Source organism: Mirounga leonina, unplaced genomic scaffold, assembly GCF_011800145.1.
Source record: "Mirounga leonina isolate KUSES-001 unplaced genomic scaffold, KU_Mleo_1.0 Mir_199, whole genome shotgun sequence".
Taxonomy (NCBI): Eukaryota; Metazoa; Chordata; class Mammalia; order Carnivora; family Phocidae; genus Mirounga; species Mirounga leonina.
In genome coordinates this window covers 9,464,549-9,491,712 of record NW_023270498.1, presented here as the reverse complement: position 1 = coordinate 9,491,712, position 27,164 = coordinate 9,464,549, and the positions used below count along the sequence as shown (strand labels likewise).

The 27,164-nt window shown below is 39.4% G+C and overlaps 1 protein-coding gene across 1 annotated transcript in view; it reads left to right on the top strand.

The window, feature by feature from the left end:
* BLVRA (biliverdin reductase A) overlaps positions 1–26,334 on the top strand; it is a 60,399-nt gene extending 34,065 nt beyond the window's left edge. The window contains exons 6-8 of the mRNA XM_035026498.1: positions 18,213–18,320; positions 20,255–20,426; positions 25,957–26,334. Coding sequence (XP_034882389.1) covers positions 18,213–18,320; positions 20,255–20,426; positions 25,957–26,215 — 539 coding nt within the window. The 3' untranslated portion in view covers positions 26,216–26,334. The remainder of the gene's footprint in view (positions 1–18,212; positions 18,321–20,254; positions 20,427–25,956) is intronic.
* The last annotated feature ends 830 nt before the right edge of the window (positions 26,335–27,164 follow it).

Here is a 27,164-nt window from a genome sequence, read left to right as displayed (position 1 = left end):
ACCATATATGACAAATGGCAAAACATTGCTGAAAGATACTAAGGTGACTGCTCTTTCAATACAGACATCAGTGAAAAAGCCAGAAATATGAAAAAAACAGAAACATGACACCACCAAGGAATACAATAATTTTCCAGTAACTGACCCAAAAGAAGTGGAAATCTGCAAGTTACCTGAAAAAGAATTCAAAATAATCATTTGAAGGAAGCTCAGCACGAGTCAAGAGAACATAGTAAATGAACTCAGGAAAACAGTACATGAACAAAATGAGAAGTTCAACAAAGGTAGAAATCACAAGAACGAAACAAATTCTGGAGCTTAAGAATATGTTGGATGAAATGAAAAATTCAGTAGAGGGCTTCAACAGCAAGCTCAATCAGGCAGAAGAAAGAATCTGTGAACTTGAAGACAGATCTCTTGATATTATCCAATCACGGGGGGAGAAAAAAATTAGACTGAGAAAGAGTGAAGAAAGTGAATGTGAATTATAGGACAGCATCAGTTGAAACAATGTTCATACTATGGGAGTCTGAGAAGGAGAAGGGAGAGCAAAAGGGAGAGAAAACTTATTTAAAGAAATAATGGTTAAAAATTCGTAAATCTGGGGAGAGATATGGTCATCCGGGAAAAATGAAGCTCAACCGTCCCCAAAATGACTTAAACCAAAATGATCTTTACTGAGACACATTGCAGCCAAGCTCTCAAAGAAAAATAAAAAAAGAATTTCAAAAGCAGCAGGAGAAAAAAGACTCACCACATACGAGGCAATCCTGATAAGGCAGCAGATTTCCTAGCAGAAACCCAGCAGGCCTTCCACGTGCTCAAAGAAAAATACAGTCAACCAAGAGACAACTGTCAACCACGGACATTAGAAATGAAGGAAAGAGAAAGACTTTCCCAGGCAAATAAAAGCTGGGGTAATTTATCATCATAGACCTTACAAGAAATGCTAAAGGGAGTTCTTCAAGCTGAGATGAAAGGATGCTAATTAGTAGCATGAAAATATATGAAAGTATAAAATTCACTGGCAAAAGTAAATATATAGTTAAATTCAAAGTACTCTGAATTCTGCAGTAGTGAATTCTAGCAATTTGACCTCTAGCATATAGGTTAAAAAGACAAAAGCGTTACCTATCAGTGATTACTCTTAATGTAAATGACTTAAATTTTCCACTAGAAGACAGGGTGGCTCAATGAATTAAAAAAAAAATCCAATTATATGCTGCCTACAGGAAGACTCATAGGCCCAAACTGGAGGGATGGAAAAATAAACCATGCAAATGGGCACCTGGGTGGCTCAGATGGTTAAGCGTCTGCCTTCGGCTCAGGTCATGATCCCAGGGTCCTGGGATCAAGTCCCACATCGGGCTCCCGGCTCAGCGGGGAGCCTGCTTCTCCCTCTGACCCTCTCCCCTCTCATGCTGTTTCTCTCTCGCTCGCTCTCTAAAAAAAAAAAATAATAAAATCTTTAAAAAAAAAAAAAATAAACCATGCAAATGAAAACCAAAAGAAGCTGGAGTAGCTATATTTATATCAGACAAAATAGAAAAGTGAAAAGATGTAGCAAGAGATAAAGAAGGTCATAATATAATGATAAAGGGATCAATTCATTTAAGAGATTGTAACAATTGTAAGTTTATATGCTCCCAATATTGGAGCACCTACATATATTAGACAATTTATAGATCTGAAGACAAAAATAGATAGCAGTGCAATAGTAGGGGACTTCAATACTGTGCTTTTCAACAATGGATAAATCATCTAGATAGAAATATAATATGGAAATAATGGATTTGAACCACACTTCAGACCAAATGGACCCAATAGACATATAAAGAACATTCCAAACAACAGCAACAGGAAATACATTCTTTTCAAGAAGAATGGAACGTGGAATATAGATCATATATTAGGTCACAAACAAGTCTTAACAAATTTCATAAGATTGAAATCTTATCAAGTATTACCTTTTGTGAGCACATGATATTATATAAAAATAAATAATAGTAGGAAAGCTGGAAAATTCACAAATACGTAAACAACACACTTCTGAAAAAACAGCCAATCGAAGAAATCAAAAGGGCAATTTTAAAAATTCTTGAGATAAATGAAAATGGAAACATACCAAAAATTATCGCATCCAGCAAAAACATTTCTAAGAGGGAAGTTTAAGGTAATAAACACCTACATTAAGAAAAAAGAAAGATCTCAAACAACCTACCTTTACATTTCAAGGAAATGGAAAAGGAAGAACAAACTTAACAGAAGAAAATAATAAAGATTACAGCAGAAATAAATGAAAAAGAAACTAGAAAGATGATGGAGAAGATCAATGAAACTGAGTTTTTTTTTTTTTAAAGAAAAATAAAATTGACAAACCTTTAGCTAGAAAGGTTACCAAGAAAAAAAGATGACTGGAATTAATAAAATCATAAATGAGAGAGGAGACCGTATAACTGATACCACAGAAATACAAAGAATCATAAGAGACTACTATGATCAATTACATGCCAACAAATTAGATAACTTAGAAGAAATGGATAGATTCATAGAAACATATAACTTACCAAGATTTAATCATGAAGTAATAGAAAAACTGAACAGACCAATAATGAGGAAGGAGATTAGATAAATAATGATAATAATAAATACCAACATATAAATGTCCAGGGTGAGATGGTTTCACAGGTGAATTCTACCAAACATTTAAAGAATTTTTACCAATTCTTAAACTCTTCCAGAAAATTAAAGAGGAAGGAACACTTCCTAACTCATTTTACTAGGTCAGCATTACCAAAATTCCATCATCCCAAACAAGTACATTAAGAGAAAAGAAAATTGCAGGCTAATATCCATGACAAACATAGATGCAGAAATCTTCACCAGAATACTAGTACCAAATTCAAGAACATATTAAGAGGATCATATACCATGATTTATTGGTATTCATCCCTGGGATGCAAGGATCATTCAACATATGTAAATCGTTAAATGTGGTACATCACATTAACATAAAGAAGGATAAATATATCATCATCTCAATAGATGCAGAAAAGGTATTTGACAGAATTCAACATTCTTTTATGATAAAAATTCTGAACAAATTTAGGTTTAGAAGGAATGTTTCTCAATATAATGAAGGTGATATTGAGAAGCTGATTGATATCCTACTCAATGGTGAAACACTGAAAGCTTTTCCTCTAAGATCAGGAACAAGACAAGGATGCCCACTCTTACCACTGTGTTCTGTTTAACATAGTACTAGAAGTTGTAGACAGAGCAGTTAGGCAAGAAATACAAATAGAAGGCATCCAAATCAGAAACGAAGAAGTGAAATTATCTCTGTTTGCAGATGACATGCTCTTATATACAGAATACTTTAAAGACTCCACCAAAAAACTGTTTAGAACTAATAAATTAAGTAAAGTTACAGCATACAAAATTAGCATGCAGAAATCAGTTGTGTTTTTATACACTAAACAAATTATCTGAAAGAGAAATTAAGAGAGGAATCCCATTTATAGTACCATTAAAAACAAAATACATAGAACTAAATTTAACCAAGGAGGTGAAATGTACACTGAAAACTCTAAGACACTGATGAAAGAGACTGAAGAAGATCCAGCATGCACCCCAGTGTTTATAGCAGCATCAGCTACAATAACCAAACTATGGAAACAGCCCAAAGGTCCTTCAACTGATGAATGGACAAAGAAAATGTGTATACATACAATGGAATATTTACTCAGCCATCAAAAAGAATGATATCTGGCGATCTGCAACAATGTGGGTGGAGCTGAAGAGTCTTATGCTAAGTGAAATAAGTCAGAGAAAAGTACCATATGATTTCACTCATATGTGGAATTTAAGAAACAAAACAAACAGTCATAAGGGGGAAAGAAGAGAAAGGCAAACCAAGAACAGACTCTTAACTATAGAGAACAAACTGATGGTAACTAGAGGGGCGGTGGGTGGATGGGTGAAATAGGTGACAGGGATTAAGGAGGGCAATTGTGTTGAGCCCCAGGTGTTGTGAGTATACCTGAAACTAATATAACACTGTATGTTAACTAACTGGAATTTAAATAAGAACTTTTTTAAAAATGAAAGAAATTCATTTAGCCTTCTGATGGGGTAAACTTGATATATTGTCACACTTAGTTTCCCAGTTAACTGGAATGCTTTGTCACATAAATACGTAGTTTAAAGTACCCTAAAACAGGCATTCAATGTTTTACTTAATGGTAGCGTTAATTGTATCTAGGTTGTAGGAGAAGAAAGTCTACTGGAAGTTTACTGTCACTTAAGAATTAGAAATCCACTTCCTGATAGGAATTTTCATCTTTAAAGAGCAAGGTTGGGTGAAGAGTCATCATCATGCACTGGAGATTATTAACCAAGGTTTGAAGAGGTGCAATGGGAAATAATGAGAGGATCCATTTTGGAGTGGAGTGTAGGGTAAGCTTTGTTTTTAGTTTGGAAAGGTTTTGGAGGTCTTGATAAGTGTCACTCCAAAATCTAACAATAGGGAATATTGAAAGATGACAGTTGAACAGGATGAAAAGCGAAGAGCTCTTTAAAAATTAATTTTAGAACTTAAAGAATTCAGTGTTTGGTAAATCAACAGTATTTGGGCGTCAACCATCTAATTCTTGGCTTTGGATACCTGGCAAATACCTCGAAACACTGGTGCATTTGATAATCTTGACCATTTGAACATTAATTCCCTGAATAGGCTTTTGCTTACAAAAGAAGTTTGTCAGGCAAAAAGTAACAGGATGTGTCCTATTTTATAAGGTGTACAGTGCTAAGGGAAATATCCATAGGTGAGAAAGGACTGCAGTTGAAAAAATTTTCTCATTTAGTTCTAAGTTAGGTAAAATGGTCATAACGGTACTACCAGGGGCACTGATGAGGTCTGTAAAACTAATAAAAGATTTTGTCCACAAAAAAAGAAGAAAGAAAAATTGAAGAAGACCCAAATAAATGGAAAGATGCCTCATGTTCTTGTATTGGAAGGATAGATACTGTTAAAAAGTCCATACTTTCTAAAGCAATCTACAGATTCAGTGCAATCCCTAGCAAAATTCCAGGGGCATTTTTTACAGAAATAGAGAAACTATTCTGAAATTTGTGTGGAACCACAAGAGACCCCAAATACCAAAAGCAATCTTGAGAATGAAGAATAAATCTGGAGGGGCACCTGGGTGGCTCAGTCAGTTAAACATCCAACTCTTGATTTCGGCCCAGGTCATGATCTCAGGGTTGTGAGACTTAGCCCTGTGTCAGGCTCCAGGCTGAGCGTGAAGCCTGCTTAAGATTCTCTCTCTCCCCCTCTCCCTGTCCCCCCTACTGGCTCGCTTTCTCTCTTAAATAAAAAAAAAAAAAATCACACTTTGTTATTACAGCCTCTGATACAAAGCTATAGGAATCAAGGGGCACCTGGGTGGCTCAGTCAGTTAAACATCTGCCTTCAGCTCAGGTCATGATCTCAAGATCCTGGGATCAAGCTCTGCATTGGGCTCCCTGCTCATCGGGGAGCCTGCTTCTCCTTCTGCCCCTCCCCCCACTCATGCATGTGCGTTTGCTGGCTCACTCTCTGTCAAATAAATAATCTTTAAAAAAGAAAAAAAAACTATAGTAATCAAAACAGTATGGTACTGGCATAAAATCGACACACAGACCAGTGGAACAGAATAGAGAGCTCAGACATAAACCCATGTTTATGTGGTCAACTAATTTTTGACAAGGACTCCACAAACATGCAATGGAAAAAGGGTAGTCTCTTTAATCAGTGCTTTTAGGAAAACTGGATATATACATGCAAAGGAATGAAACTGGACTCCTGTCTTACACCAGTCACAAAAAAGTATCTTGACATGTATCAAAGACAAAATCATAAAAAAAGAGACTTACCTGAAACTGTAAAACTCCTAAAAGAAAACAGGAAAATCCTTGACTTTGGTCTTAGCACTGTTGTCTTGGAAAAGACACCAACTGCACAGGCAACAAAAGCTAAAATAAACATAGATCTACATCAAACTAAAGAGCTTCTGCACAGTAAAGAAAACAATCAGTAAATTGAAATGTCAACCTATAGAATGGGAAAAATATTTGCAAACTGTGTGTGTGTATGTATACAGAAAATGTAATTGATATATTACATATGTAATATAGATATAAAATATGTTATATATAACCATATACAGTATGTAATATGTATTATGCATTAATATTGCATATATGTCATATATTACATGTATCATGTAGCTATATATCTGTACATATTATATATATGTTATTACATATATATCAATCACATTTTCTTTACCCACTCACCCACTGAAGAACATTCAGGTTGTTTCCCTGTATTGGCTATTGTGAATAATGCTGCAATGAGTTTTATAATATATATATTATTCGGTCATAAAAAAGAAGGAAATCCTGCAATTTGCAACAGCATGATGAACCTAGAACCACAGTATTCTAAGTGAAACAACCCGAGAAAAAATACTGTATGGTTTTACTTACATTCAGAATCTTTTAAAAAAGGGGGGAAAAGCCAGTATCATAGAAACAGAGATTAGAATGATAGTTGCCGGACGCCTGGTTGATTCAGTCGGTTAAGCGTCTGCCTTCGGCTCAGGTCATGATCTTGGGGTCCTGGGATCGAGCCCCGCATCGGACTCCTTGCTCAGCAGAGAGTCTGCTTCTACCTCTCCCTCTGCCCCTCCCCCCACTTGTGTTCCTGCTCTCTCTCTTTCTTGCTCACTTTCTTGCTCACTCTCAAATAAAATCTTTAAAAAAAAAGGTAAAGTTCTGAAAATATGTGTGGCATGTAACTACAATTAATATGCTTGCAAATTGCTGAAAGTAGACCTTAAAACATTCTCATCACAAACACACAGAGTTAACTGCAATGTGATGGATGTATTAAATACCTTTCTCTTGGTAATCATCCCACAATGTATATGTTTATCAAATCAACACTTTAAACATATATAATTATATGTGACTGTTACTCCTCAATTTAAAAATGAAAAAAAATTGAGGAAATTAACATTGGTACATACTATCATCTAAGCCTCAGATTAGAGATTCAGACCCCATTCAAATTGTCCTAGTTTTCCTAATAACATTTTTTATACCAAACTGATTTCGTTTAAAACCACATATTGTCTTCACTTGACACATCACATTGTCTCTGCTCTGGACAGTTCCTTATTCTCCTTGGTAGTTAGGAAGGTTACAGGCCAGTTATTTTGTAGAATGTTCTAAATTTGGGTTTGTCTGATGTGTCTAGATAATTACATTTAGGGTATGCATCTTTCATAGAAATACTATAGAACTAATGCTGTGTTCTTTTTTTTTTTGTTAGTCACCATACAGTACATCATTAGTTTTTGATGTAGTGTTCCATGATTCATTGTTTTCATATAACACCCAGTGCTCATTGTAATACATGCCCTCCTTAATACCCATCACGGGGCTCACCCATCCCCCCCACCCCTCTCCCCTCTAAAACCTCGCTTTGTTTCCTGGAGTCCATAATCTCTAATGGTTCATCTTCCCCTCTGATTTCCACCCCCCTTCATTTCCCCTTCCTTCTCCTTCCTTCTGCTAATGCCCTCCATGCTATTCCTTATGTTCCACATATAAGTGAAACCATATGATAATTGACTTTCTCTGCTTGACTTATTTCACTTAGCATAATCCCCTCTAGTTCCATCCATGTCGATGCAAATCCTTTCTGATGGCTGAGTAATATTCCATTGTATATATGGACCACATCTTCTTTATCCATTCATCTGTTGAAGGGCATCTCAGCTCCTTCCACAGTTTGGCTATTGTGGACATTGCTGCTATGAACATTGGGGTGCATTTGCCCCTTCTTTTCACTACATCTGTATCTTTGGGGTAAATACCCAGTAGTGCAATTGCTGGGTCGTAGGGTAGCTCTATGTTCAACTTTTTGAGGAACCTCCATACTATTGTCCAGCATGGCTGTACCAGCTTGCATTCCCACCAACAGTGTAAGAGGGTCCCCCTGTCTCCACATCCTCTCCAACATTTGTTTTCTGCCTTGTTAATTTTTGCCATTCTAACTGGTGTAAGGTGGTATCTCAGTGTGGTTTTGATTTGAATTTCTCTAATGGCTGATGATTTCAAACATTTTTTCATGTGTCTGTTAGCCATTTGTATGTCTTCTTTGGAGAAGTGCCTGTTCATGTCTTCTGCCCATTTTTTGACTTGATTATTTGTTTTTTGGGTGTTGAGTTTGAGAAGTTCTTTATAGATCTTGGATACCAGCTCTTTATCTGTAGTGTCATTTGCAAATATCTTCTCCCATTCTGTGGGTTGCCTCTTTGTTTTGTTGACTGTTTCCGTTGCTGTGCAGAACCTTTTTACCTTGATGAAATCCCAAAAGTTCATTTTTACTTTTGTTTCCCTTGCCTTTGGAGATCTTTCTTGAAAGAAGTTGCTGTGGCTGATGTCAAAGAGGTTACTGCCTATTTTGATGGATTCCTGTCTCACATTTAGGTCTTTCATCCATTTAGAGTTTATCTTTGTGTATGGTGTAAGAGAATGGTCGAATTTCGTTCTTCTGTATATAGCTGTCCAATTTTCCCAGCACCATTTATTGAAGAGACTTTCTTTTTTCCATTGGATATTTTTTCCTGCTTTGTCAAAGATTAGTTGACCATAGCATTGAGAGTCCATATCTGGGTTCTGTTCCATTGATCTATGTGTCTGTTTTTGTTCCAATACCATGCTGTCTTGGTGATCACAGCTTTGTAATATAGCTTGAAATCAGGAAACGTGATACCCACAGCTTTGGTTTTCTTTTTCAACATTTCCTTGGCGATACAAGGTCTTTTATGGTTCCACACAAATTTTAGGATTGTTTTTTCCAGCTCTTTGGAAAATGCCATTGGTATTTTGATCGGGATGGCGTTGAAAGTGTAGATTGCTCTGGACAGCATAGACATTTTAACAATGTTTATTCTTCCAATCCATGAGCATGGAATGTTTTTGCATCTTTTTGTGTCTTCTTCAATTTCTTTCATAAGTGTTCTGTAGTTTCTGGAGTATAGATCTTTTACCTCTTTGGTTAGGTTTATTCCGAGGTATCTTACAGGTTTTGGTGCTATTGTAAATGGAATCAATTCCCTAATTTCTCTTTCTACAGTTACATTGTTAGTGTATAGAAAAGCAGCTGATTTCTGTGCATTGATTTTGTATCCTGCCACATTTACTGAATTGCTGTATGAGTTCTAGTAATTTGGGGGTGGAGTCTTTTGGGTTTTCCACATAAAGTATCATGTCATCTGCGAAGAGAGAGAGTTGACTTCTTCTTTGCCAATTTGAATACGTTTTATTTCTTTTTGTGTCTGATTGCTGATGCTAAGACTTCTATTACTATGTTGAAAAATAGTGGTGAGAGTGGGCATCCCTGCCGTGTTCCTGCTCTTAAGGGAAAGGCTCTCAGCTTTTCCCCATTGAGAATGATATTCGCTGTGGGCTTTTCATAGATGGTTTTTATGAACTTGTGGAATGTTCCCTCTATCCCTACACTCTGAAGAGTTTTAATCAGGAAAGGATGCCGTATTTTGTCAAATGATTATTCTGCACCAATTGAGAGGATCATATGGTTTTTGTCTCTTCTTTTATTAATGTGTTCTATCACACTGATTGATTTGCAAATGTTGAACCACCCTTGCATCCCAGGAATAAATCCCACCTGGTCATGATGGATAATCCTTTTAATGTACTGTTGGATCCTATTGGCTATGATCTTGTTGAGAATTTTGGCATCCATATTCATCAGGGATATTGGCCTGTAATTCTCCTTTTTGATGGGATCTTTGCCTGGTTTTGGGATCAAGGTAATACTGGCCTCATAGAATGAGTTTGGAAGTTTTCCTTCTGTTTCTATTTTTTGAAACAGCTTCAGAAGAATAGGTACTATTTCTTCTTTAAAAGTTTGGTAGAATTCCCCTGGGAAGCTATCTGGCCCTGGACTCTTGTTTTTTGGGAGGTTTTTGATCAGTGCTTTAATATTGTTACTGGTTATTGGTCTATTCAGATTGTCAATTTTTTCCTGTTTCAGTCTTGGTAGTTTGTAAGTTTCCAGGAAGGCATCCATTTCTTCCAGGTTGCTTAATTTGTTGCTGATAATAATTTCTAATAATTGTTTCTATTTCCTTGGTGTTAGTCGTGATCTCTCCCCTTTCATTCATGATTTTATTGATTTGGGTCCTTTCTCTTTTCTTATGGATAAGTCTGGCCAGTGGTTTATCAATCTTATTAATTCTTTCAAAGAACCAGCTTCTAGTTTCGTTGATCTACTGTACTGTATTTCTGGTTTCTAATTCATTGATCTCTGCTCTAATCTTTATTATTTCTCTTCTCCTGCATGGTTTAGGTTTTATTTGTTGTTCTTTCTCCTGTTCCTTTAGGTATTAGGTTAGCTTGTGTATTCGGGATTTTTCTACTTTTTTGAGTGAGGCTTGGATGGTTATGTATTTCCCCCTTAGGACCGCCTTTGCAATATCCCATAGGTTTTGGACTGATGTGTTTTCATTCTCATTGATATCCCTGAGTTCTTTAAGTTCTTTAATTTCCTGGTTGACCCAAACATTCTTTAGCAGGATGGTCTTTAGCTTCCAAGTGTTTGAATTCCTTTCAAATTTTCTCCTGTGATTGAGTTCCACTTTCAAAGCATTGTGGTCTGAAAATAGGCCGGGAATAATCTCAATCTTTTGGTATTGGTTGAGACCTGATTTGTGACCCAATATGTGGTCTATTCTGGAGAAAGTTCCATGTGCGTTCGAGAAGAATGAGTATTCTGTTGTTTTAGGGTGGAATGTTCTGTATATATCTATGAAGTCTGTCTGGTCCAGTGTGTCATTCAAAGCTCGTTTCTCTGTTGATCTTCTGCTTAGATGATCTGTCTGTTGCTGAAAATGGAGTATTGAGGTCTCCTTCAATTAACATATTGTTATCAATATGTTTCTTTATTTTGGTTAACAGTTGGCTTATGTAGATGGCTGCTCCCATGTTGGGGGTGTAGATATTTACAATTGTTAGATCTTCTTGTTGGCTAGACCCTTTAAGAATGATATAGCGTCCGGGCGCCTAGGTGGCTCAGTCGTTAAGCATCTGCCTTCGGCTCAGGTCATGATCCCAGGATCCTGGGATTGAGTCCCACATCGGGCTCCCTGCTCTGCAGGAAGCCTGCTTCTCCCTCTCCCACTCCCCCTGCTTGTGTTCCTGCTCTCACTATGTCTCTCTCTCTCAAATAAATAAATAAAATCTTAAAAAAAAAAAAAAGAATGATATAGCGTCCTTCTGTATCTCTTACTACAGTCTTTAGCTTAAAATCTAATTTGTCTGATATAAGAATTGCTACCCCAGCTTTCTTTCTTTCTTTTTTTTTTTTTGTTTTGGATCGTTTTTTTTTCTTTTTTTTTTTCTTTTTTAAAAATGTTTTATTTATTTATTCATGAGAGTCAGAGAGAGAGAGAGAGAGAGAGGCAGAGGCAGAGGGAGAAGCAGGCTGCCCGCCTAGCAGGGAGCCCGAGGCAGGACTTGATCCCAGGACTCTGGGATCATGACCTGGGCTGAAGGCAGACACTTAACCATCTGAGCCACCCAGGTGCCCCTTCTTTTTTTAATTTTTTTTAATTAACATATAATGTATTATTTGTTTCAGAGGTACAGGTCTGTGATTCAACAGTCTTACACAATTCACAGTGCTCACCATAGCACATACCCTCCCCAATGTCTATCATCCAGCCACCCCATCCCTCTCACCCCCACCACTCCAGCAACCCCCATTTTGTTTCCTAAGATTAAGAATTCCTCATATCAGTGAGATCATATGATACTTGTCTTTTTCTGATTGACTTATTTCACTTAGCATAATACCCTCTAGTTCCATCCACGTCTTTGCAAATGGCAAGATTTCATTTCTTTGATGGCTGCATAATATTGTATATAAATACCACATCTTCTTTATCCATTCATCTGTTGATGGACATCTAGGCTCTTTCCATAGTTTGGCTATTGTGGACATTGCTGCTCTAAACATTGGGGTATATGTGCCCCTTTGGGTCATTACATTTGTATCTTTGGGGTACCCCAGCTTTCTTTTGAGGTCCGGTGGCATGAAAAATAGTTCTCCATCCCCTCACTTTCAGTCTGGATGTATCTTTAGGTTCAAAATGAGTCTCTTATAGCTAGCATGTGGATGGGTCCTGTCTTTGTATCCAATCTGCAACCCTTGCCATTTCATGGGAGCATTTAGGCCATTCACGTTGAGAGTGATTATTGAAATATACGATTTTATTGCCATCATGTTGCCTGTGAAGTCCTTGTTTCTATAGATTGTCTCTGTAAATTTCTGGTCTATATTACTTTTGTGGTCTTTCTTCTTTTATAGAACCCCCCCCCCTTAATATTTCTTGCAGGGCCAGCTTGGTGGTCACATATTCCTTCAGTTTCTGCTGGTCTTGAAAGCTCGTTGTCTCTCCATTCTAAATGACAGCCTTGCTGGATAAAGTATTCTGCATGTTCTTCTCATTTAGTACCCTGAATATGTCTTGCCAGCCCTTTCTGGCTTGCCAGGTCTCTGTAGACAAGTCTGATGTTATTCTGATGGTCCTCCCTCTGTACGTAAGAAATCTCTTCCCCCTAGCCGCTTTCAGGATTGTTTCCTTGGATTTAAGATTTGATAGTTTCACTATTATATGCTGAGGCATTGATTTGTTCTCTTTGATCTTGGGATGGATCCTCTCTGCCTTTTGGACACAAATGCTTGTTTCCTTCCCCAGATTAGGGAAGTTCTCAGCTACGATTTGCTCAAGTATATCTTCTAGACCTCTCTGTCTCTCCACCCCCTCAGGGATCCCAATATTCTGACATTGGAACGTTTCATGGCATCATTAATCTCTCTCAGTCTGATCTCTTGGGCTTTAATCTGTTTTTCACAGGTCTCCTCAGTTTCCTTCTTTTCTATCATCTTATCTTCTAGCTCACTAATTCATTTTTCTGCCTCATTTACCCTGGCAGTCAGAGTATCCAGTTTAGACTGCATTTCATTCATAGCATTTTTAAGTTCGGCCTGATTAGATCTCATTTCTGCCCTTAGAGATTCTATACTGTCGCTAATATTTTTCTCAAACCTAGATATTGACTTCATAATTTCTACTCTGAAGTCTGTCTCTGACATCTTGCTTATATCCTTATCCATTAGGTTTGTGGCAGAGGCCACAGTCTCTGATTCTTTCTTTGTTGGGGGTTCCTCCTCTTAGTCATTCTGTTGAGGCGTGGTTGAGGGAATGTACAGAGTCTAAAGTATTAACCAGGACCCAAGCAAGACATACCTGTTTTGTAGGGACCTTAGGGCTGTCTGCCTCTTGTTCTTCCAGCCTGTCTTCTGGGGGAGGGGCCTGCCGTGATGTTACTCAGGCAACTCTGCTTGGGCAGAGTTGTCCTGCCCCCTGTCAGGAGGGGGTGGGCTCAGTTAAAACTGGTTTTTTGGGCTTTTGTTCTCTTGCGGCTTTTCCTGGCGGCTTTCCACGTCTCCTCTGTCTCTTCCGAGAGTCAGAGCAGAATTACCTGCATCCAAACCTCTGTCTCAGAACAGAGAAATTGCAGTGTGCTCTTCCACTCAGCTCTTCAGGACTGAAAGTCTCTGTTTCTGTCTGCACTGCTAAAAACCTTAGCCTCCCCTGTTGTGTGCCCCACAGCAGTACCCCCATAGGTTGATCCCAGGGCCGGGCACGTCTCTGCCCTTTGTGCTTCTAAAACCATGAGCCGCCCCTGGTTCGTATGTGCGCACCTGCAGCTCCTGGATCCTGTCTGAGGGCTGGACTAAAGTCCTTTCCCTGCTGCTACCTGTCTGTGAGTCTGTGCCCGGTCCCCAGTGCAGGATGCTTTTGCATTCCTGTGTTACCGCACCTTCCCAGCGCCAGCTTATGGCAGCTCCCTCCCCTTTCTGTTTATCTTCTGATATCTGCCCGCAGAATCACAGCTCTGCGCTTCATACCTGGGGACAGGTCATGTTTTTCTGCTTGTAGAGATCCCGATGTATATTCTTACATCTCAGGCTGATTTTGTGGCTGTTCAGAATGGTTTGGTAGATATCCAGCTAAATTCAGGGGACCGGTTGGAATAGGGTCCCTTACTCCTCCGCCGTCTTTCTAATGCTGTGTTCTTCTAAGTGAAAGAAGTGGCATCCAATTCAATTTGTCCATTAATAATTATGTCATTGGATTAAGGTGGTGTCTGCCAGGTTTCTACACGGAAAGTTACTTTTCACCACTTTGTATTAATGATTATTTTGTGGGGAGGTAGTTTGAAACTTGATAAATATCCATTATTTATCACACTTTCTGATTATTCATTTATGAATTTATATTAATATGGATTGATTCATAGCTTCTTTTTTAATTGTATTATAATCTATTTATTTTGATATTAAAATTGTTTCATATTTGATTAGTGGGGACCTTTTTATTGCTAGCTCTTGTGTCATTTAATCATATTTCCATTATTCTTTGAGCAGTTCCTTGCTTTCCAGCATAAACTGGTTTGTGTTCATTGTGTGCTTTCTTTGCCTCAGCTGTGCACTTTAGCCATTTCTCCAAGGAGCTAAGGTTCATTTAGTGGTGAATGTTTTTTTTTTTATTTTTTAATTGAGATATAATTGACACATAACATTATATTAGTTTCAGGTATACAGTGTAATGATCCCATATTTATATATATTGTAAAATGATCATCACAATAAGTTAATACCTATCACCACAGTTTTTTTTCTTGTGATGAGAACTTTTAAGATCTCTTAGCATCTTGCAAGTATATAGTACAATACTAACTATTGTTACTATGCTGTACATTATATTTCCATGACATTATCATTCCAGTTATAATTGGAAGTTTGGACCTTTTGACTACCTTCACCTATTTTGCCCGCCCCGTACCCCCTACCTCTTACAGCCACCAGCCTGTTCTCTGTATCTGCTCAGTTTGTATCTGTCAGTTTGCTGGGGTTTTTTGTTTTTGTTTGTTTGTTTTTTAGATTCCACATATAAGTGAGATCATGTGCTGTCTGTCTTTCTCTGACTTATTTCAGTTAGCATAACGCCCTCAAGGTCCACCTATTTTGTTGCAAATGGTAAGATTACCTTCTTTTTTATGGCTGAATAATATCCCATTGTATATTTATGTCACATTTTCTCTATCCATTCATTCATCAGTTGACACTTAGGTTGTTTCCATGTCTTAGTAAATAATACTACAGTGAACATGACGGTGCAGATATCTTTTTGAATTAGTGTTTTCATTTCCTTTGGATAAATGCCCAGTAGTGGAATTGCTGGATCGTATGGTAGTTTTAGTTTTAATTTTTGGAGGAACCTCCATATTGTTTTCTATGGTGGCTGCATCAGTTTAGGTTCCCAGCATCAGTGCAATAAATTCTATTTTGATATCAAGGTTTGTACTCTAGGTGTGATCAATAAAGAGATCTAGGAATATGTGTATTGGAATCTGTGTGTGTGTATGTATGTATGTATGCATGCTGTAGTTACCACATGTGTTTATCACAATAGATCATTGAGTGAATGATAGAAAAATAAGTAAAGGTTCAGGTGAAAGGTAAAGTTTTTATTTATTTATTTGTTTGTTTGTTATTTAAATTCAATTAGCCAACATATAGTACATCAGTAGTTTCAGATGTAGAATTCAGTAATTCATCAGTTGCATATAACACCCAGTGCTCATCACATCACGTGCCCTCCTTAATGCCGGTCACCCAGTTACCCCACCCCCCACCCACCGCCCCTCCAACAACCTTCAGTTTGTTTCCCAGAGTTAAGAGTCTCTCATGGTTTGTCTCCCTCTCTGATTTCTTCCCATTCAGTTTTCCCTCCCTTCCCCTATGGTCCTCTGTGCTGTTTCTTACATTCCACATATGAGTGAAACCATATGATAATTGTCTTTCTCTGATGGGCTTATTTCACTCAGCATAATACCCTCTAGTTCTATCCATGTCGATGTAAATGGTAAGATTTCATCCTTTTTGATGGCTGAGTAATATTTCATTGTGTGTATATGTGTGTGTGTACCACATCTTTGATAAAGTCTTTTTTTTAAGATTTTAATTAATTTGTTTAGAGAGCGAGAACGTGAGCGGGGGGGAAGGGCAGCGAAGGGGGGAGAGAGAATCTCAAGCAGACTCTGCGCTGAGCATGGAGCCCAATGTGGGGCTCAATCCCACAACACTGAGATCATGACCTGAGCTGAAATCAAGAGTCAGACACTCAACCAACTGAGCTACTCAGGCGATCCGAAAGGTAAAAAAATTCTTTAATGACCAAGGATATAGAAATACAGAAATGGAAATATAAAACTAGTTCTGGAGAGAATATAACATGGTCCAACTTCCCAGATGCCCAAGTCCCCTCATAGGCATGTAAATATGGATAAAACCACCACAGGGGAGAAGCTTCTGCTTATTGTAGGAAGCTTTCTTTGCCATATTCAGGGGCTAGGTAGTGGGCGGAAGAAATCTCACTCTCCCACACACCTAACTCTGTAGAGATTCAGGCCATGTGCCTGCTTACTCATAAGGTGCAAGAACAAGCCCACCCCATTCTGCAGTTTTCTGTGAAGCTGGGATAAGCAATGGCCAATATCCCAGAGCCCCTCCCAGTGTCCCAGATTTCCCTCTGTGTTTATGTGAAAATACAGATCTTAAACACACTTTATACTTAATCACAAAATAGTTCTTAAATAGATATTTTCTCCAGAGAGGGTATCGGCATGGCCAACAGGCATGTGAAAAGATGCTCAATGTCACTCATCATCAGGAAAATGCAAACAAAACCACAATGAGTTATCACCTCACACCTGTTAAAATGGCACGAAAAAAAGAGACAACAGGTGCTGGTAAAAGGTGAAAAGGATAGTCCACATACATTGTTAGTGGGAAACAATATGGAGATTTCTCAAAAAATTAAAAATAGGTCTACCATACACTCCAGCAATTTCACTTCTGGGTGTTTATCCAAAGAAAATGAAAATGGGATTTTGATAAGATATATGCACTCCCACATTTATCACCACATTATTCACAATAGCAACAACCCAAATGCCCATCAACATGAATATTTTAAAAAGATGTGGTACATACATGAAGTGGAATATTCAGTTATGGGAAAGGAGGATGTCCTGCCATTTACAACAACATGGGTATATCTTGAGCAAAATATGCTAAGTAAGATAAGTCAGAGAAAGACAAGTACAATATGATTTAACTAATATGTGGAGTCTAGAAAGTCAAACCTGTAAAAAGACCCAATGAAATTGTGATTAACAAGGGATAGGATGTGTGGGGGGGTAATATTTATAATGTTTAAGGCTACAAACTTGTAACAAGTAGTAAATAAGCCATAAAGATATAAAAATAAATAAATAAAAATGGAAATGCTAAGCAAAGCATACTTGAACAAAAGAGCTTTAATTGTGCTTTAAGTTTTTCTTGGTGGTTTTGTTTTTGTTTTGTGGACAAAAGAGGTCAGTAATATGGGGGGAATGTATATGAAAAAAATAGACATGTGAGACTAGTTGAGAATAAAGAGCTATCAAAGAGGGGGAAAATAGTTCTGGTACTTTGTGAAACTTCTAGCCTAGATAAGAAAAAACCACCAGAGCAAAACTTTTTAACAGCTTTATTTTATAATCCAAAATTTTGGTTATGAATATATTATTTATCCTCCCTTCAGCCTGGGTAATTTGAGAAAAATCACTTGGTTCTTCCAGTTCTTTGAAATAAAGAGTCTAATTTTAGCTCCTCTCCAGTCCCGACAGTTCCTAGTCTTCTCCGTGTTTCCTAGATTTTTATGCTGCACTGTCCCCTTCTGGCTAGAAGAGAACTTAACACTCGGCTCAGATACTTCCCTGATCTCATCTTGCCTTTGGGGCAGGTGGATGCCATCTGGCTTTCTTAGATTTTGATTTCTGTTGCAAGCCTGGCCCTGGCACCACCTTCAGCTGGGGTATGTAAGGGTGCAGGGGTACTGCAGGTGGTTCTGCGGTCTCTGTACCCTGTGCTGGGGGAAGACAGACCTAGAATCTGGGATGCACGTCTATACACAGCCGGTGATGACTGCCTTTTTCACTCCCATTTTTTGTCATGACAGGGAAGGTCTTGCATGAGGAGCATGTTGAACTCTTGATGGAGGAGTTTGCATTCCTGAAAAAAGAAGTGGTGGGGAAAGAACTGCTGAAAGGGTCTCTTCTCTTCACAGGTCAGTTTGAGGTGGGATCACGGGTCATGTGGAACTGGGGAGGCTGGTAGGCTAACTGGGTTCTTTCCTGGTTCTCTAGGATGTTAGTTTGGATTCATTTTCGCTAAAGACTCTCTGACTGAAGGCCAATGTAATATTATCTTCCCATGTTGCCACAAACAATAAAAATACCTATTTTCCTTCTTTCTTCAAATGAGATTTAAGTGCTTTGGTGGGCCTTAGGTAAAAAGTATGTTAGAAATCTTAAATTTACTAATGCTTCCGTCCCAACCTATTAGGTGTAGAATTTTCCTCATTAAATCTTAACAAATTGGAGATTATTTTTCCGTAGGAAGTTCAAAATGGACTGAGACAGGTTCTTGAGGAGGAGAACATTTTTATCCTCTTTGCAGAGCAAACAGAATATGCATAGCCCCTTTCTTCCTCCAATAAGTTACAAGGACATTGGCTGCAGCCAGAATATTTGACCTACTGTATATTTGATTATTTATGTTGGTCATTATTTGAGTAGCTCCATTAGCAAATGAGCATCCTTGAGGCTCCTGCTCTTGGGGTGACCTTTGTATGGACTCCTTATCTGGCTATACCCTAGGGTATCTGGGCCACCTCTCCTGAGGGCTCTCCTTATGGAAGCAAAACCCTGACATGGCCAGGCATTGTTAAGTGGCAAAACCATTCATCTCATGAACTTCCAGAAAATAACAGTGGAACGTCATTTCGAAATCCACCTTCATCGTTTAAACTAATGATAGGGTTGTTGTGACAAATAATAACCATAACCATTAATCTATACAGGAACTGTGCTAAGTATGTGACATGCATTCGTTCATGTTAATTCATATGACAGTCCTATAAAGTGGGTATTTATACCCCCATTATACAGGAAAAAAAGGAAGATCAGAGACGTGAGTAGCTTCACAGAGTTGACAAAAACAGCCAAGTGGCCAGGCCAGGTTGGAGGTCAGGCCTCTGACTTCATGGCTCAAACATTTGATGGCTGCTGTGTCCTCTCTGAACAAGAGCAAACAGTAACCAGCTGAGAAGGAGAAACCCTTCTTTTGTGAGTTTGATACCTAGGTCCTAGCGATTCCAAACCATGTTGCCTATGAAACTTACAATTTTGTTGGCTTTTATTTATAAGTTAACCTTTTTTAAAGCATAGGCATAATTATGAATTTGAAGTCAGTATCAAATTTGTAAGAAATCATTGGTTTATAAACAATGTAACAGGTATGTAATCTTTTAAATTTGGATTATGTTTAAAATTTGGGCCGGGGACAGTCAGGAGCAATATCTTAACCACACGTATTTCTCACACAAATATTCTATTGAATGTACTTTGGTGTAGGAGATTATGAAGACTGAGAAAACACTTAACACTGTATCACTTTTCTTGATATTTACATAGTTTGTAGGTATCGCTGTTTTCTTCAGAGCTATCATGGTGCCTTTACCCTATTGTCATTTATATAGATAGTTATATGGTATTTATCGGAATGTAGACTCGGGGGCTAAAATACCTTGATTCTTCTTTTACAAGACTTCTTTAAATCACTAACTGAAGAGGGTGTAGATGTTTGTATATGTAAGTGTAGATATGTTTACTATATGTAAACTATACATCCATATACGGATATATCTAATATATATATATATATATATATATATTAGAAGCCTGAAATATTTTTATTATCCTGTGGGCTAGATGGACTACTGTTTCCAATGAAATGTCTTATTTTCCTAACAAAATTGAATTAAATAAACAAGATAAAAGATGCTTTTATGAAGGTTTTCATTCAGGCACCTAAATATTCAGAGTCATCTTGCAAGGTCACGGGGAGGCAGGGTTGTCCTGCCACGGCCACCCTGCCCACAAGCCCCCTCTGCCCTCCACCTTACTTCTCAGTTCCCATGGTATTTGTGATTCTCCACAGCTGGCCCGTTAGAAGAAGAGCGGTTTGGCTTCCCTGCGTTTAGTGGCATTTCTCGCCTGACCTGGCTGGTCTCCCTCTTTGGGGAGCTCTCTCTTGTGTCCGCCACTTTGGAAGAGCGAAAGGAAGATCAGTATATGAAAATGACTGTGTGCTTGGAGACAGAGAACAAACGGTAGGTTGCGAGAAACCAAGGAGCAGGAAACTTGAAGACATTGTCGTGTGTTCCCAAAGGAGAATCTAGACAAAGCCCAGAGGGCCTAAACCCCCCCACCCCCGACTCTGGAAGGGCTGTCTGCTTTTGTAGACAGAAGACATGCTGGGATTTCACTTATGTTGCTTCACTTCATCCTCGCAGCAGCCTTGGGAGGTAAATAAGACTAACGTGAGCCCCTTTGCCAGGAAGTAAATAGAGGCTTACCGAATTTGGGCAGGTTGTGTAAGCCACACAAGTAAGCAGTACCAGAGGTGGTAGCAGAAATCCAGTTACCTCTGTGGCCCGAATGTTTTCCAGCACTTCATTATGAAAGTTTCAGACATACAGTGGAGTTGGAAGAATTTTGCAGTGCATACCCAAACTACTACCTAGATCTTGCCGTTGACATTTTACCCTGCTTGTTTATTATCACATGTCCAATTATCTCAACCCTCAGTGTGACCAAAATTTAAAGTTTTGTTTCTCAGTTTTATATCATACTGTCATACTGTTCCCAAAATGTTCTAGTTCTTTATTTTTTATACCAAGTCTTTTAAAACAAAAGCACATTCATAGTTTTCCTTGAAAAGCACTTAGGCTCTGTAAAATATTTAAAACAGCAAGTGTTTGGTAGTGTTTCTGTATGTGTTCCCAGGTAGGTGGGTCTCTTGGTAATAAAAGAAACAGGTGGGTATTTACAAAAAGAGAAGTATTTGAGTTCCTGCATGAAGCCCGATCTATGTCCATTTGAGGAGTTTTCTCTTTGCAAGGGGAAGGCAGAAGTCACAGATGAAGGTCAAGTATGCAGAGCTTCGAAGTGCTGCATTTGGAGGAATCACACTGGTAGACCCTGGCTCTGACACCAGCATTGCAAGCGTTAGAACTGCAGCTGTGGTCCGACCCTCCCCGCAGACAGGTGCAGGCTCCTACAGGCGGAGCTAAAGGTCGCTCAGGGTGCTGCAGGAGCACAGGAAAGGGGACCCTGGCGAGGTCAGGTCATGCTTCTCAGAGGAAAAGGTGCTTTGCTCAGTCTTGAAATTTGAGTAGGAGTCAGACAGGAAACAAGATGTGAGGGAAGTAGAGACTGACTCGCATTATTGCAAAGGGGAGGCAAGCATCAGGTGAGGGGTTGGGGCAGATGGCAAACACTATGTTATAATAAATTCTAAATTTCATGTAATACTTTCTACTTCACAGATTGTACTTTTATTTTTATTTTTATTTATTTATTTATTAAGATTTTATTTATTTATTCATGAGAGACAGAGAGAGAGAGAGAGAGAAGCAGAGGGAGAAGCAGGCTCCCAAGGAGCAGGGAGCCCGATGCAGGACTCGATCCCAGGACCCTGGGATCATGACCTGAGCCGAAGGCAGACGCTTAACCGTCTGAGCCACCCAGGCGCCCCCAGATTGTACTTTTAATCTCAACACGACCACAACTGCGTAGGGAAAATGATACACTTCTTATTCATGTTCACTGATTAGGTGGATCAGAGTATTTTGAATATCTCAAACTTACTGTATTCAGTGTTAAAGCAGTGAATAAACAGCATTAATGTTAATTTTTGTCATCACATTATGAAATGTTTTAAAGCCTGTGTGCTTTTAAAACTAGCTGTGGGCTGGGCGCCTGGGTGGCTTAGTCGGTTAAGCATCTGCCTTCGGCTCAGGTCATGATCCTGGATTCTGGGATCGAGCCCCGCATCGGGCTCCCAGCTGGCTCAGTGGGGAGCCTGCTTCTCCCTCTCCCTCTGCCCTTCCCCCTGCTCACGCTCCGTCTCTCTCAAATAAATAAACAAATAAATAAAAATCTTAAAAAAATAAACCTAGCTGTGGGCTGAAACTAGTACAATGTTAAATGTCAACTATACCTCAGTTAAACAAAACTAGCCATGGAAATGAATATTTTAGAAGAGAGACCAACTTTTTGATAAGAGTTTGTAAAGATCATTTATTTATAAAAATCTGAGTCATAACCAAAAATTTTTAGATGATAGATTGAACACCTTCATTTTAGTAGTTTACCAATTTAACTACTGTCTCTTAGATTCTTTGTCTGACCTGAATATGAATTTTTGATTTATAGGCTACAACACGTTCATACATGAATCATTTTAATAACTTCCAGAATAGAAAACTTGGCCGAACTGCAGCTCTTCAAAGCAAATGGGTCCCTGCTTGGCTTACAGGGCCCTTGGTATAGTGTGCCCTGTGACAAAGAAAAGCTGTCTTACACTGTGAATGCAGTCTTGGCTCCTGACAGTACCCGGGAGGAATGCTTGGGATCTGTGGGCTTCTTTTCTCTCTCCCCCAAACCTTGTCTCAGTTTTTAGGCCACATTTTCTTAAAGCTACAAGAAGATGTCCTTCTAGGGTTATTACTACACATTAGGAAACTCTGCCAGTTGTTTCCAGACACAATTTAAGTTATAACTACCTTCAAACAACACAGTAGAATAGAGCAGAACCATAGCTGGGGTCGGGGAGGAGAGGAGGCATGATCTTGAAAAGTTACAATAAAAGGACTCGCAAGACCGAGATCATTACTTGAATCCCTGTTATGCCAATGCTAGGGTTAATGAATGTTTATTGAGTGCTTACTGTGTGTGAGGCACATAGCCCTTTAACAAGGATTTTCTCATATAATCTGTATACCAACTCTCTGAAGTGGGCATTATTACTATCACCTGGGAAACTGAGGCTCAGAGCGGCTAAGAAACTTGCTAAGGGCACGGAACTAAGTGATTGTGTGAGGATCACACTTAGGCAGCCTGTCTCCTGTCCCCAGATTGCCACAGCTTCTCCCCAAAAGTGCATGGGAAGGGCACAAGAAAGTTGTATCCTAGAAAACACACCAGGCCTTGTCTGTCCCTTATGGTGGTCCTCCCCTGCCGGCGAGGCAGGTGTCTGTCTTAGATCCCAAGGTCATCCAGGAAATCCCCGTGCAGCTGATTCTCCAGCCCATGTTCTTTCCATCTTACCAGCAGTTTTCACACTTTGTAAAAATAACAAAAATACTTTTTTAATCCAAATCTTATGTGGCTAATCAGTGTATAGGAGAGTTAAAAGTTTCAGCTCTCCTGTTGAAACCAGCTGCTAGGAATAGTGTCGAAGCCATGCAGTCCGCTGCCTGCTCATCCTTCAGGGCCTGGGGAGAGCAGTGTTAGAAATCACCACCTCCCCCAGGCTTGCAAACACGTGCTGATACTAGGGATGTGGATGTGGCTGAACACCTCCCTGGAGAAGGTGAGCTGTAAGAGGCCTTTTTTGTAGGTAGTCCATGCCCAAGTTGACAAATGCAAATATTTGCAAATGAAGGTCTCACAGAGAGGGAGAGTGGAGAAGTTGTCTGTGAGTTTAAAGCTTGTGTTTTTGTTTGGGATGTCTGGAGCTGAGTGTTGTCCAAGCCCAGAACTCGCGTGGACCAGGGCCATCCTCAGCCCTACTCCATTCATTTGGCAGTACAGTGCCAACATTCAATATCCTCACTTAAATACATGACTAGGAGGTTAGGAAACCGGGTATCCTCAGGTTTTTAGCAGATAGGACCACAAAATAAGGAAGTTATTCTATCAACATTTCCTCTGATGTCTCCGTACATATATGGCTATTGGCCTGGCTCCCCTTTTATGTACTTCAGATCTTTTCCTCTTAAACATACACCTCCACACTCTAGTGTAGGTCTTGGTGAGCTAGGTTAGCCAAAGGGGAGGATTCCTTTACACAGGTGGAAGGCAGCCCTGAGCTCCCTCCAACACCCAAAACATTCTTAAGGGACCTGCTTGGGTCCTTTTCCTGTAACCTCACACCTAAATCTTAAGCTTGATCAGGGACCATCAGTCTACAGGCAGAAAAATCCAAAAGGTAGCTTCCCTTCTTCCTTAGCAACACTGGTCTAACCTGCCCACCCCAGGCCTGACCTATTGCAGCCCAAAGGAAAAGGAGAGAGGAAATTTGAGGAATGGTGGCAGGGGAGGAAAAGGCTAGAGAACTTTAAGTGTACTCAAGATTTAACACCTTCCGTATTCACACTGAAAACTTTATCCGTTAGCACAATAGTCCAACAAAATTGCTTTGTCCTTCACCCTGACTCATCCCTTTAGGAAAAGAAAAGGGAGGGGAAAGCAAAGAGAAGTAGCCAGAGGCCAACCACAAGCCATCTCATTCCCAGAACTTTGTTCTAAGAAGAAGAGGGGAAAACTATATATGCGAGTATATATGTGTGAAAATGTTGAATCCAGAGTACCCATATTAATTTAAAATTGGAAAGAGGCTTAAATATTTGGCAATAATAAAATATTAAATTATATAATCAATTGTGCATGGTATGCAGACAATAAAACAACACTATAGGATCATACAAATATTTTAAAATAAGTAAAAGCAGCATAATCAAAAATTACCCATACTTTGATTTGTATGCCAATAGGCAAAAATCCAAAAGGATTGTCTCAAGTTGAAGATTCTTTTATTTAGGTGAAAGGCCTGTGGAATTTTTTTTCATTTAGAACATCCCTAAATTCAATGCCGTATTGCTTTTAGAATGTGTTTTTAGAAGCAGATTTTATGTTTTTTCTGTCATGTTACTCAGTGAAGCTTCTTACTTTTTAGGTCAGAGCCTACCTAGGAGGTTTCCCTGTGTTTCACTAAGCAGATACCACGGCTCTGACCGGCTAAAAAGACAGAAAAGATAATCCTAGAGAAAGGAGGGACTTTGGAGGAGTGGAGTCTGTCCTCTTTGGATTTTAGATTTTTGTGAGTGCTGACCTTAGCAGGAAGTTGGAGGGAGGCAGATTTTGAAACAGAAACAGGTGCTTTGTTAATCAGCAGGGTTAGACTGGTGTTTTCTGGCATGTGCGTTGGACCATAGACTTCTTTGAGAATGTGATGAAAGCACTTCTTTCCATTAAAATGCACATACACATGGAAAAAACAGTTTTGCACACAAATCTCAGGTGGTGCATGGACTACCTGTGGCCCTTATCTGGCTCTCTTTATCTGTGAGACTCAGAATAAAAACAAATGAGAGAAAGAGAGAGAAGAGGAGGGGGTTGGGGGGATGGGTTAAACAGGTGATGGGGATGCAGGATGTTGTGATGAGCACCGGGTGTTGTATAGAATTGTTGAATCACTATATTGTACACCAGAAACGAATCTAATACTGTATATTAACTAACTGGAATTAAAAACTTTTTAAAAAGTTACGGATAAGCCGGTCACAAAAGGAAAAAACAAACAAACTGATGTTCACACAAAAATCACTGAATGAATTCCCTTGCCTGATGGCAAAATTCGATGAAGGACTGTTAGGCAGTAAAGTTGGGAACAATCACCCAAGGCCTTTGGGAGGCTGGTGGAGGTCCAGATGCCACCTGAGCCACTCCATTGAGCAGGCAGCTTCAGGGAAGATGGGTGCACAATGAAAGCCTGTTACCAGATTCTCGGGTGCCAGCAAATATCCACTTGCCCTCCCTTGTAATCTCTGACATTTATGATTTTTGTCTTCGCAGTCCGCTCACATGGATTGAAGAGAAAGGGCCCGGTCTAAAACGGAACCGACATTTAAGCTTCCATTTTAAATCTGGGTCTCTGGAGAATATGCCAAATGTCGGAGTCAATAAGAATATTTTTCTGAAAGATCAAAATATATTTGTCCAGAAACTCCTGGGCCAGTTCTCTGAAAAGGAACTAGCTGCTGAACAGAAGCGCATCCTGCATTGCTTGTGGCTCGCAGAAGAAATCCAGAAGTACTGCTCCTCAAAGAAGTAAGAGAAGAACGCCTGCGGCACCTCTCAGATGGGACTATAGTTTCCTTTCATGAAGAGTTGACCTTTATCTCGATTCTTACAATTAAACATATCCTGGGTAAACAGGCTTTGTTTACTGTCCCGAGCTGTGTTGGGAGTGATATTTGGGAGTTGGGGGCAGGTGTTGTAGGGAGAACTATGCTTGGTTGAACTGAGCTAAATGCTTCATATGCCTGATTTCATTTACTCTTCCCAACGGCCCTATCAGATGGGTATTACCAGGTTTGTTTTCATTAGTACATTGGAAAATGTTGTCTCAATCACCCAGATAGTAAAGAGCAGAACCAGCCTTTAAACCCCACTCGTGCAAAATACTATATTGGAGCCTCCCTGCTTTAAGGAAATTTATTTCCCTCAGCAAACGTTCACTGGGCGACTATGGTAGGTGCTGGGGACTCTAAAAATGAATAGGACGTAGCCACTGCCCTCGATAACTCAGTGTCGAAAGGAAGCAAGTCACGCCAACTAGTCATTGTAATGTCATAGGTCCAGTAAAAGAGATACGCCCCCGGTCACCTGGAGGAAGGTTGGGGGAGAAGCCTACAAACCAGATCTTGTTAACTAGGTTAGCTGTGTAACAGTCAGAGGAGGGCTTTTCTGGCAGAGGACTGACCTGAGCAAAGTGAAGGCAGTGAGAAACAGCCTGGTGAGTACCCTGGAACAGTGTTCCTGGAGTGTTGTGTCTGGAGGAGGGAGTCCCAGAGAGGTAAATCCGATTGTGGGATCCCTAGAAGTCAGATGAAGGAGCTGGCGTCTTATTTATTAGGCAGTGCAGAGGCACTGAAGAGTGTTTTTTAAAGGGGGAGTGGTGTGGTCAGGTTTCCAGTTTAGGTAAAGCACTCGGAAGGCTGCCAGGAGGAGATGGTACTGGAGACCAAGGAGGAGGCATCCAGTTGAGACCCAACAAATGT